Source organism: Poecilia formosa, unplaced genomic scaffold, assembly GCF_000485575.1.
Source record: "Poecilia formosa unplaced genomic scaffold, Poecilia_formosa-5.1.2 Scaffold80, whole genome shotgun sequence".
NCBI lineage: Eukaryota > Metazoa > Chordata > Actinopteri > Cyprinodontiformes > Poeciliidae > Poecilia > Poecilia formosa.
In genome coordinates, this window is record NW_006800019.1 from 708,532 (window position 1) to 720,365 (window position 11,834).

General features: G+C 42.2%; 1 protein-coding gene across 2 annotated transcripts in view; it reads left to right on the forward strand.

Moving 5' to 3' along the window:
- LOC103141206 (low-density lipoprotein receptor-related protein 1-like) overlaps positions 1–11,834 on the forward strand; it is a 76,585-nt gene that overhangs the window by 58,085 nt on the left and 6,666 nt on the right. For both annotated transcript variants that reach the window (XM_016673637.1, XM_016673638.1), the window contains exons 53-74: positions 107–247; positions 953–1,140; positions 1,725–1,908; positions 2,005–2,090; positions 2,191–2,310; positions 2,409–2,596; positions 2,685–2,890; positions 5,295–5,483; positions 5,673–5,821; positions 6,663–6,756; positions 6,884–7,000; positions 7,115–7,234; positions 7,321–7,443; positions 7,533–7,658; positions 7,758–7,874; positions 8,465–8,571; positions 9,285–9,417; positions 10,117–10,239; positions 10,369–10,491; positions 10,667–10,804; positions 10,894–11,031; positions 11,109–11,228. In XM_016673637.1, coding sequence (XP_016529123.1) covers positions 107–247; positions 953–1,140; positions 1,725–1,908; positions 2,005–2,090; positions 2,191–2,310; positions 2,409–2,596; positions 2,685–2,890; positions 5,295–5,483; positions 5,673–5,821; positions 6,663–6,756; positions 6,884–7,000; positions 7,115–7,234; positions 7,321–7,443; positions 7,533–7,658; positions 7,758–7,874; positions 8,465–8,571; positions 9,285–9,417; positions 10,117–10,239; positions 10,369–10,491; positions 10,667–10,804; positions 10,894–11,031; positions 11,109–11,228 — 3,030 coding nt within the window. The remainder of the gene's footprint in view (positions 1–106; positions 248–952; positions 1,141–1,724; positions 1,909–2,004; positions 2,091–2,190; positions 2,311–2,408; positions 2,597–2,684; positions 2,891–5,294; positions 5,484–5,672; positions 5,822–6,662; positions 6,757–6,883; positions 7,001–7,114; positions 7,235–7,320; positions 7,444–7,532; positions 7,659–7,757; positions 7,875–8,464; positions 8,572–9,284; positions 9,418–10,116; positions 10,240–10,368; positions 10,492–10,666; positions 10,805–10,893; positions 11,032–11,108; positions 11,229–11,834) is intronic.

The following is an 11,834-nucleotide window of genomic DNA, read 5'->3' on the forward strand; positions in this document are numbered from 1 at the left end:
TATATATAGGGATTTTATAAAGCCAGTACTGGTTATATTTTTGTTTGGATACCTGCTTATTTTGAGGTTAAAAGTCTGTAATTTATAATTTGTGGTTTCCGTGTAGAATACCCACCATGTGGTCCAGAGGAGTTTCGCTGTGCCAATGGACGTTGCCTCAACCAGAAGAAGTGGGAATGTGACGGCGAGTTTGACTGTCCAGATCACTCTGACGAAGCTCCCAAAAACCCTAACTGTGTAGACTCTGGTAGGATCTCGATAAGTTTATTTTTTCATCCATAAGCTAATACTCTGGCTTCAAAGATAAAACCATTACCATGATTTAAAGTCCTTGTTCTGGGACGCCAGAGAACGTTCCTGAGTGACCAGAGTTCTTTTTTTATTCTTTTTTTTTTAAGCTTGACCAGAAACACAAACACCGTAGTTTGTCTTTTGGTGAAAAAATAACATTTGAGAAGCTATTAAATGTCTGCTAAGCAGCCAACCAGTCAGGTTATCCATTGCATTTTTGTTATCTTAGCAGCAGTAGAAAAAATGGCTTCTGACCAAATGTAAACACCCAAATGCTGAGAAGTGATGTTATTATTAAGCTAAGTGACTGACTTCCCACATGACCTAGCTCAACTCAAATTCATGTGCCGTTTATTATGTCATATATTAATAAAAATGTTCATATTTTTCTCTCAAAGCTCAAAAAAGTAAATAGCTGGATCAGTAATTGGTAAAGAACAGATTACTGGTTAGTCTGTAAAGCTGCATATTTCACTATTCTACACTGTTAAGCATCAGAGACATATGTCTATAGAGAATGTATGTTTCTTTTACTAGCCTCCTTGGGATAATTCATCATTTGCAAACTAGTAAAAACATAGGTTTTTGTACCAAGTTTTTGTCCGAGAAAAAAAAAAATCATGTTACTTATCACATCGACTTTGTGCATCTGTGATTTCAGAGAGGATCTGTAACGAATCTTCCTTCGTGTGCCACAATAAGAAGTGTTTGAACGAAACTCTGCTGTGTGACCGGAACGATGACTGTGGCGATGGCTCTGATGAACGCAACTGCTTCATCAACGAGTGCCTGAACAGCAAGCTGAGCGGCTGCTCGCAGCTCTGCGACGACCTCAAAATCGGCTTTAAAGTAAGACGTCACACTTATCGTTGACCGGTCTGCGCAGCACTTTTAGCTGCTTTTAGTATGAATAGAACTTTGAACTTTAAAGTACATTGGTTGAAATTTCAGATTTTCACTTTTTAATGTTGGTCTCCCAGAAGCTTAGCTACAAAAACTTCTCATACCTTCACTGCGAGCACAGAGTGAGCAGAGATAATATTTGCTGTTTGTTGAAGCGGACCCGGTTATAAAAAGATCTGAAGCCCGTCTCTTCAGGTTTACAGTTACGCAACATGAAATTTTGTTTTGGCCCTCATTCCTGAAAGGAGGGAGGCCCCGTCTTGGGACAGCTTGAACTCTGTGTGAACCGCTACATCTGTGGTGTGCAGTGTGTTAGGGCAGGGCTTCTTCTACGACCAACAAACACTTTGTACCCGTTTTTATTTACCTACGTAATTTCGTTCTGTTTAGTGATCGAGTTTGGTATCTGGGTAAACCTCGATATTACACGGAAACATAAAAGCGGTCATTTCCTTGCACGGGACAAGAGTAAACGTGAGGGATGCTCGAATGACACTTTGACGCATGTGCTCTGCTGTTGGTCCCTGCAGTGCAGATGCCACCCCGGCTTCCAGCTGAAGCGCAATGGGAAGACGTGTGTGGACATAGACGAGTGCACGACCACCTACCCCTGCTCTCAGCACTGCCTGAACACGCACGGCAGCTTCCACTGTCTCTGCGTGGACGGCTTTGAAGTCAGCCCCAACGACCCCACCATCTGCAAGTCCACGTCGGGTAAAGGCAGTCACGAAGTGTGATTTCTAACTCACTACTTGCACAATGTGTAGCTCAGTCCTGAGTGGTGTTGTTTTGGATGGTGCTTGTGTGCAGAAGTGGAACCCTACCTGATTTTTGCGAATCGCTACTATCTGAGGAAGCTCAACCTGGACGGTTCCAACTACACTCTTATAAAGCAGGTGGGATGTCTGGCTCTCTGTTTGGAGAAATGTTTGTGTCCTCGTTGTTTGCTTGTTATGTAAAGATAACTATTAATCCTAATTTATTGTTTTTAATCAGGGCCTTAACAATGCAGTAGCACTGGACTTTCACTATGCAGAGCAGATGATCTACTGGACAGACGTGACCACTCAGGGAAGCATGATCCGACGGATGCAAATGAACGGCACCAACATGGAGGTCAGGACTTCAGTGGTTCGATTTGTGACTATTTTTCAGCTTTCGTTAGCAATGCAAGTAAAACTTAATTCTTTTACTGTTTTTGACCGATCTGGTAGGTTTTGCACCGAACCTCCCTGAGTAATCCCGATGGCCTGGCAGTGGACTGGGTCGGCGGAAATCTGTACTGGTGTGACAAAGGTCGTGACACCATCGAGGTCTCGAAGCTTAATGGCGCCTACCGGACTGTGCTGGTCAACAGCGGCCTAAGGGAGCCGCGGGCTGTCGCTGTGGACGTCCGCTATGGGTGAGCAACGTTATTTTAACTCGCGACGATGACGATCCTTGCTTTGAGTATCTTTAATGTAAGTGAATCTGTGCCTTCTGCTGGTTAGATACCTTTACTGGTCCGACTGGGGGGATAACCCTCACATCGGGAGGATTGGGATGGACGGCACAGACAGAAAAATTATCATTGAGGATAAGATCACCTGGCCCAACGGACTGACCTTGGACTTTGTCAACGATCGGATTTACTGGGCGGATGCCAGAGAGGACTATATTGAGTTTGCCAGCCTGGACGGAACCAGCAGACACACAGGTAATGGACCAGAAATGACAGAGATGTTTGTTGCCAAACTTGGTTTATTTCGAAGAAAAAGAAAATATAAAACAAAAACAATACATACATTTCTGAAGAAAAAAAAATTGATTGATAAATAATGTTCACATCTTTGATTTGCCAAATCAAAACTTTAGCACCTAACTGGTTGGTTTTCAGGTTTATGTTCCAGAAAATAGAAAAACTAAATGTTGTCTTCCCTGGTTTAGTTCTCGAAACATCGAGCAAGCTTTCCACATGGTTCATAATTAACAAGCAACTCAGAAATGTATTTCAACCCAAGGCCATTTAGTGCTTTATGGACCAATTGCAGAACTATAAAGACTATCCTTTTATAACTAAGGAGCCAGTGCAGTGATTTATGATCCAATGCGACATATTTTCCCATTTGTTGGTCTGGACTCTGGCAGCTGCATTTTGGGTAATGCCTGTTCGTTTTGTTTGTTTTATTTTACAGAGACCAGTAAAGACACTTTTTTTCTGTGTCCTGTTTTGACATGAAACTCTTTATTATGGCAATGGTTTCAAGATTATGCTAAGTAAGGTTTTAAGTGCAACTGTGCTCCAGCACACCTGAATCAAATAAATGGCTCTTTGCACGCTTGATAGCACTCTGAAGAGGTAACTCAATCATTTTGTTCAGCTGTGTTAGTGCAGGGATTCATCTAAAACCTGCAGGACTGTAGAATTTGAGGACTAGGGTTGGTGACTCCTGGTCTAGTTAAACATGGAGGTCACGTAGATGTTAAGTAAAAGTGGCTCGAGAATACACCCATGAGGGATCCCACAACTGAATTTTGATGCCCCGTCTTTATAATTCATAAACTGCCTTTTTAATAATTTTTGCCAATTATAACAGTATGAATATGGACCTATAGTTACTCGTTATTGATGCAACAAACTATATGCGTGTTAAATGAAAAATATATATATTTTTCATTTAAAAAAAAAAATATTTTTTAAAATATATATACATTGTTTACATCATTCAGCGTAATCTCACAGCAGCCTGGTGGTCTTCCCGTCTACTATTCCACTGAATCAGATGCCTTTTAACCACCATTGCAGCCGTTTGTGTGTTTGAAGAACGAGACTCAGATAAGGACAGACCGAAGGGCACTTTGGGCTAATGCGACTAATATCTGAACTTGATCCCAGGCTTTAAACCTGCTGTTAATGTATTAATTTTCTTAAAGCAGAATATCGATGAAAATCATTGCGGATTTATTTATTTTTTCACTATTTAGTAGGCGATTTGAAGGAGTGCCACCTGCTTTTTGTGTTTGCTCTGCCAGATGTGCGTGTCTGAATTGCTGCTGCCCGTTTATTTAACACGGCGACCCTCAAACACAGAGAGCATGCATGAGACGCCGCATGTATGTCGCCACAAGGAAAAAAAAACAAGACGAGCAATTAGAGTGTAAAACTTAATGAGGTGTAGAAGCTGTTGCATAACAGGGATGTAATGGAGACTCTATCTCCATCACTCAGTGTTACATTAACAGAGCAGGAAGTTTCTCTTTCCTGTAACAACATCTCAGTGGGAAGAATAGGACTGTATGCGCTGCTATAGATTTCTGTATGTGCTTATTAAATTACTGTATGGATTTCTAATGTACATTATTGGTAGAAAGGGAAAGTCTGTGTGTGCCGTTTGTCCCCCATCTGTTGAGGAAAGCAGCTGTCGAATTTCAAAAACAACTTTTTTGTGAGGGGTAAAAGAAAGGAGAACATGTTCAATATTATCCTTAGTGCATTTTGAAAAGTGTTTGAATTCATATATGTGCTACTTTGTGGATTTAATAAAAGCTGTTTCCATTTAATGTAAGTTATGAAAACAGTTTCATTACCTCCTTGATATCACCAGCTTTTCTGTATTATTGTCCCGAAACTGGTTTTTGAAAGGAAAAGGCTGGCCAGTGCAGATTAATTTGATCTATAACTGAGATTTGAATGTTCTTATTATCACTTATCACTTTAATCCATTAAAAAATAACAACGGGAAATAAGCTGATGTGTAATGGTTTGTTTCTTAAAGGCTGCCATCTGCTTTGTTTCATTTAAACAAGAATTACAGTACATGAATTTCATGTCATGTGTCAAATCATTTCATATTAAACCTGTTAAGTTAAAATCTGAAAGACCTTTGAGTTATTTTGGGTTTGCCTTTCAGTTTTCACAAGTAAATCCTCCAGGTCTCATCAAGTGAGAAGACACTGTTGTGACACTATTATTAATTTTCACACTGTTTACGCTTGTGACAAGATGAAAGTGGGTGGGGGAACAAAAAACAACAACTTTAAACTGACCTTGAAAACATGATCATATCTTTACTGTGGCCATTTGTGAGGGTCTGACCGGGAAACTGTGTTTGCTCTCACAGTTCTGAACCACGACATCCCTCACATCTTTGCCATGACGCTGTTTGAGGAGTACATCTACTGGACCGACTGGGAAACAAAATCCATCAACAGGGCGCACAAGACCATGGGAACCAACAAGACCACCCTGATCAACACCTTGCACCGGCCCATGGATATTCACATTTACCATCCCTACCGCCAGCCGCCAGGTAAGAGCTTGATAAAGCTTCAGTGCCTTTCGACGATAATTCACAACAGTTTTTCAAGACGCACTTGAAAAAATTAAAAAAAATCAATCATTTGAATTCCTCTCTCAGACCGCAACCCAACTTCCTTCCATTTTTTTTTTTTTTGCTTTCGCTGTTTAACATTTTTTTATCTCTTCATCTCCGTCACAGTTCTCAAACATCCGTGCCAGACAGACAACGGTGGCTGCAGCAACCTCTGCCTCCTCTCACCAGGAGGAGGATACAAATGTGCTTGTCCCACTAACTTCTATCTGGCCAGTGACCAGCGGACATGCATGTCCAACTGTACGGCCAGTCAGGTAAGCAGGCTGCGTGCTCAGCATCTAGTTGGAAGGGATAGAAAACTTTATATACTACAAGCGGTTTCCAGGTCTGACAAAATTCATCATATTTAGCTTAAATATCTGATATCCTGACCAGCACTGAAATACGCATGCCGCTTTAGTTAAAATTACCATCAAAACATGAAGGAAGAAAAAACAAAAACAAAAGCAATGCTGAACTAAAGGTCGTTCAATATGAACGGGTTTTGTTTTCTTTCACACAGTTTAGTTTCCTCTCAGTCTGTAGCTTTTGCAGCACACATATAAATTCAATTTAATCAGTCAGGACAAAGTGAAACTGATGCAATAACAAAAAAACTCTCCTCAGAACAGTTTTATTGTTCTCGCGCTTTCATAGAAAATGCAGTTTTGAGCTGCAGACGCAACAGTTAGAAAACTGTTTGTCAAGTAGATATGTATGCACAGCAAATAGGCCACAATAGGTACAAATTTATAAAAAAAAAATAAAAAAATAAAAAAAGTGGAGATATGCAATCACAAAGCAACTCTGATTACATATAGACCATAGGGAGGAGAGCAGCAGGAAAAATACCTAAGACAGTATGAGACTTTGAAATGGAAAATTTGTAGGAATCTATGAAAAACAGTTGAATGGACCAGGGAAGCATTACTGTTCTGGTTTGAAGTTTAGTTGTTTTTATTGAAGTTCTGCTATACAATACATTAGAATTTTAAAATGCCAAACTCATTTTGTCCTGACTGCATAATTGAAACACCTGAGTTTCTATCATCTGCACTGATGCCTTGCGACTCCAGCCCTGCTCTCAGTTTGGATTCATTTCTCTCTCCGTTCCAGTTTGTGTGCAAGAATGACAAGTGCATTCCTTTCTGGTGGAAATGCGACACCGAGGACGACTGCGGCGACGGGTCAGACGAGCCTGCAGACTGTCGTAAGTATCTGAGGAAGAAGACGGATGGTGTATCATAACTAATGTAAAGGTGCTTGTGGTTGAGTTGAGCTCTCAGATATGCTCATGTGGAGCAGAATGCTGATAAACCGTGTCTTATCTGTGACAGCGGACTTTAAATGCAGACCGGGACAGTTCCAGTGCGGTACAGGCATCTGCACCAACCCTGCTTATATCTGCGATGGAGATAACGACTGCCAGGACTTCTCAGACGAGGCCAACTGTGGTAGGTCTTTGTTTATTTATTTATTTATTTATTTGTTATTATTAGCAGCTATATTATGCCAGCAATATTATGTATCTTTAAGTGGGGAAAAAACCTTATAATCTTTGTTCCCAGATATTCATGTTTGCCTGCCCAGCCAGTTCAAATGTTCCCACCCGAACCGCTGCATCCCTGGGATCTTCCGATGCAACGGCCAGGAAAACTGCGGAGAAGGCGAGGATGAGAAGGACTGCCGTAAGTGACCCCTGTTTTACCGCTTTACTCGATTTAAATTGCAAACTAACATTAATTGTATTCCCCTCCCTCACCCCCTCCAACAGCTGAGGTTACATGTGCCCCCACCCAGTTCCAGTGTGCGATGACCAAACGCTGCATACCTCGCCTCTGGGTGTGTGACCGGGACAACGACTGCGCCGACGGGTCAGACGAACCAGCCAACTGCAGTAAGTTCACTGACCGGAGGAGATCACTCCGACGTGCCTTTTGCGAATGCCGCTCACCGTCGTGCCCAAACGCTCGTCTTCCCCCGCAGCTCAAATGACGTGCGGTGTGGACGAGTTCCGATGCAAAGACTCCGGGCGCTGCATCCCCGCACGCTGGAAGTGTGACGGCGAGGACGACTGTGGCGACTCGTCCGACGAGCCGAAAGAAGAGTGCGGTAGGAACTTTCTGCCCCTGAAGAGAAGCCAGTGTCACAGATGTTTCTACATTTTTTTTTTTTTTTGCTTGCTGCAACTTATGCTTGTAAACTGTGCAGCTGAGAGGACTTGTGAACCCTACCAGTTCAGATGCAAGAACAACCGCTGTGTGCCGGGCCGCTGGCAGTGCGACTACGACAACGACTGCGGGGACAACTCGGACGAAGAGAAATGCCGTAGGTGTCTCAAAAGCTAATGCCTCTGCACTTCATCCTCTCTACGCCTATTTGCTCACTCTGTCCACCGCCAGTAACCCATTGCGCATCATCCGCCAGCAACGAATTCAACTTTCTCCTTTTCACGTCTTAACAAATCGATGATCCTGAATGCAAATTCATTGCATTGACGTTTCTGAAGCATCTCACCTCATCTGACATTTGTTTCATTTCATACTGTCCTGTTGGTATGAGCCAGAGGTAAGTCGTTCCACCTCCCATTATCAGCGCCGTGTCTGTCGTGTGTCACCTCCACTTCCCCAGCCTGACCCGTGAGAGTCTGCAAGCAGATCTGCAAATCTGTCCATTTCCCAAAGTTTTAGTTGTCCTTTATTGACGGACTTCCAAAGTTGATGTTTTTTTTTTTTTTTTTCAAAATTGAGAAGACGGCAACACAAAAGAAAGAAAAGATATCTCTGTGCAGTCTCTCACATAAACCTCTGAAGTCTTGTCTACCCGTACATGTGTTGCATTCTTGTGCGTTGTGCTCGAAGCTTGCTCACCTGACTTTTGTCAGCATTTGTTAGTGACACAAGCCTCCCTTTCTGCAGAGCCTCGTCAATGTTCAGAGAGCGAGTTCGCCTGCACGAACGGCCGCTGCATTGCCGGGAGATGGAAGTGTGACGGAGATCATGACTGCGCTGATGGATCTGATGAGGTGAGGGGCGTGATGGCGGTGGTGAGGTTTCATGTGCTCCTGTTGAGGAACGCCATGAATACGTTTTTACTTCGCTTGACGTCAAAGGAAATGTTATCCCTCTCTTTTTGCTTAACGTTTTTTTTTCTGTTTTTCAGTGAAACTTACTGGAGGTTCGATTTTGTTTGAACTTTTAAATTTGTACGTGGAAATAATTTTCTCCGTTTAAAAGTAAACCAATTAAAAATAAATCTTTACAACTTAACCCTCGTCACCCAGCAGTTAAAAAAAAAAGTGTTTATGTTTGTGCAAAAAAAAAAAAAAAAAACTGAAATGCAGACTTTTTTTTTTTACAAGAATGTGGAAAATCTGTGCCAATAATGACCAACAAAAACAACTTGTTTGTAACGTGCAAGAGGACCTGCATAATGTTTCTTCAGCAGATTAAAATGGTATTCTCCATTGAATGTCTTCTTCACCTTAATGAGTCAATAATTTATATGTAAAATTTATTTATTTATTTTTTGTTAAATACGATTTGCATCTTTATTTTATTTAGCTATTTCTTTCACTTTAAAACCAAACTCCATAAAGTGTGACTTCATAGTAAAAGGAAAACATAGAGTTAAACGTGAGCCGAGTTTCATCCTGGAGCACAGCAGCGTCACTCTGAATCCATTCTAGCCTCTCGTCGTAAAACTGATTCTCAGTGCGTGTGTGTGTGTCGTCTTTAGCACGGCTGTGATTTGAAGTGTGACAACGACCAGTTCCAGTGCAAGAGTGGTCACTGCATCCCAATCCGCTGGAGATGTGACTCTGACCCTGACTGCATGGACGGCAGTGATGAGGAGAACTGCGGCAGCACTGGTGAGTCTTTTCTGGCGAGAATGTTGGATTATACCCCGTGGGTTTGCCTTAGAGACAAACCAAATAGTGCTGCAATCTTTCTTCTCCAAGGTTTTTTTCAGATTTTCGGATGCTCTTTTTGAGTCTAAATAACTTGGAGTGAGATTTAAGTGGCTTAAAAACATTCCTCTGAAATAGGTCAGCACAGTAGATCAAAGCGCAGTCTTCACCACGCTATCAAAATGTGCAGTGCCTGAATCACGCGGATACACTTGCAATAGTTGGTGGGATGCCATCTTCAAAGTTGGATGGACTTTAAATGATTTCAATAATCAGACTTCATGTTTTTTTTTCTTTTTTGTTTGTTTTTTTGTTAGTTTTAGAATTTCAATCACTAAGATTGGTAGATTGGCAGGGACGAAAAATAGAGAAAAATCAGGAAATGTGAACTAATCAAAACTCATATTTTTGTGCAATATTTAGCAACAGTAACTACACGACCAGAGTGAGAGGAAAAAGCTGTTTACGTTTTGAGAAAATCTGCAAAAGGCCTTGAAGAAGCTTGAAGGAATGTTCAAAACATATTTAAGGATTGCTTGCTGCTGCTTGGACAGTGGATTTTGCATCAACCTGTTACTTCCTTTGTTAGCTTAATTTGAGAAACTTGATCTTATTCAAGACTGATAAAAAAAACAAAGACCTTTCTTTTCCGTTTCTCAGCTGGACGTCACTGTCCTCAAAATGAGTTCCAGTGCAACAACACTCTGTGCAAACCACTCGCCTGGAAGTGTGATGGGGAAGACGACTGTGGTGACAACTCTGATGAGAATCCAGAGGAATGCAGTGAGTTGATCTTTTTAGTCCCACACTTTCTAAATGTCTCGTTCGCTGTCGTCTTCTGACCTGTTTCTTCTTTTTTTTGTTGTCGTTGTTGTTGTTTCTCTCTTGTGTCTCGTCCGTTCTTCCTCCCAGGGAGATTCCAGTGTCCTCCTACCAGAGTCTTCCGGTGCCTGAACGACCGCGTGTGTCTGCACATGTCGAGGAGGTGCGACGGCGTTAATAACTGTGGGGACGGCTCAGACGAATTAAACTGTGGTGAGAAGTGGAGCTGTTCAGAGGAGCGGCAACATATTCACATTCTTTGTGGGATTTTCTTCTCAAAAACGTCTAAGGGGCGTGAAAACCTTTTCACGGAAGTGTCTGATTAGAAAAGAACCTCTTCTTTGTCAGCTTGGATTATTACCGACGTGTCCGCGATTGCATTTTTCAGAGGCCCACCAAGCGACTCCCACGTGTGAGAAGGATGAGTTCTCGTGCTTCAACGGCCGATGCATCAGCTCCAACCTGCGCTGCAACTTCTTCAATGACTGCGAAGACTTTGGCTCCGATGAGATCCAGTGCAAAACAGGTGCTTCCTTCCTGACCCGGCGTCCACGCTTTGAGACGCAGAAACTCAGAATTCCCCGTCTCATCTTTAAATTGCTCGTTTAATCTCAGACAAAAGGCTGAACGACTGCCGCAGCAACAGCACCCAGTGCGGCAACGTGGACGAGGCGCAGTGCATCACCAACGGCACGGACTCCTTCTGCTCCTGCAAAAAGGGTTTCCAGAAGACGGGGCACCACACCTGTGGAGGTACGATTAAGACCGAAGAAACCGGTTTGTAATATTTCGCTGGCATTAACGTTTTCCTTTGGCTCTTCGTCTCTCAGATAAAAACGAATGTTTAGAGTTTGGAGTTTGCTCCCAGATCTGCAACAACACCAAGGGTTCCTACAAATGCAGCTGCCACAAGTACTTTACCAGGATCAATGACACTTGCAAGGCTGACAGTAAGGATAATCCGGTCGTTGTTGTTGTTGTTTTTTTTGTTTTTGTTTTTTTTTACCTCTTAGATTTTATTTCAAATGCTTTGGTGCATTTCTCAAAACAGTTGGTGCAAACTGCCAAGCCTGATCAATTACCTGGCGAAGCGAGTCGCTTAATCAAAACGGACAATTCAATAACATCATCGGCGTCAGCAGAATGAAAAGTCCTGACGCCGTGTTTATGAACAAGATTATCGAACGTCTTTGTCAGGTTTTCGTTATGATAGTTCACTCTGTTCTTCCAATGCAAAGAAATCTGATCTAGGCTGCACCACCTCACACTAGTCACTATTTGCACAGACATTTGAAACCTACAGTTACATTTTATGTAATGGGGTTAAAAAGGAGACTGGCTACTTAGGTTTCACATGTTCACTGCAGGCTCTTTGTAATTCTAATTTAAGCAAACTAGAAAAGTACAAACTTTTTAAGAACCAGCCTCTGTATTAAGATGTACACAATTGTAAGCGATATTGCAGTTTATCTTGAAAACGAATCGGACCGTGCGCAGCACCGGAAATCATTCTTGCACGTCCAGACGCTCCTTTCTGTCTTCAACGAGATACGCTC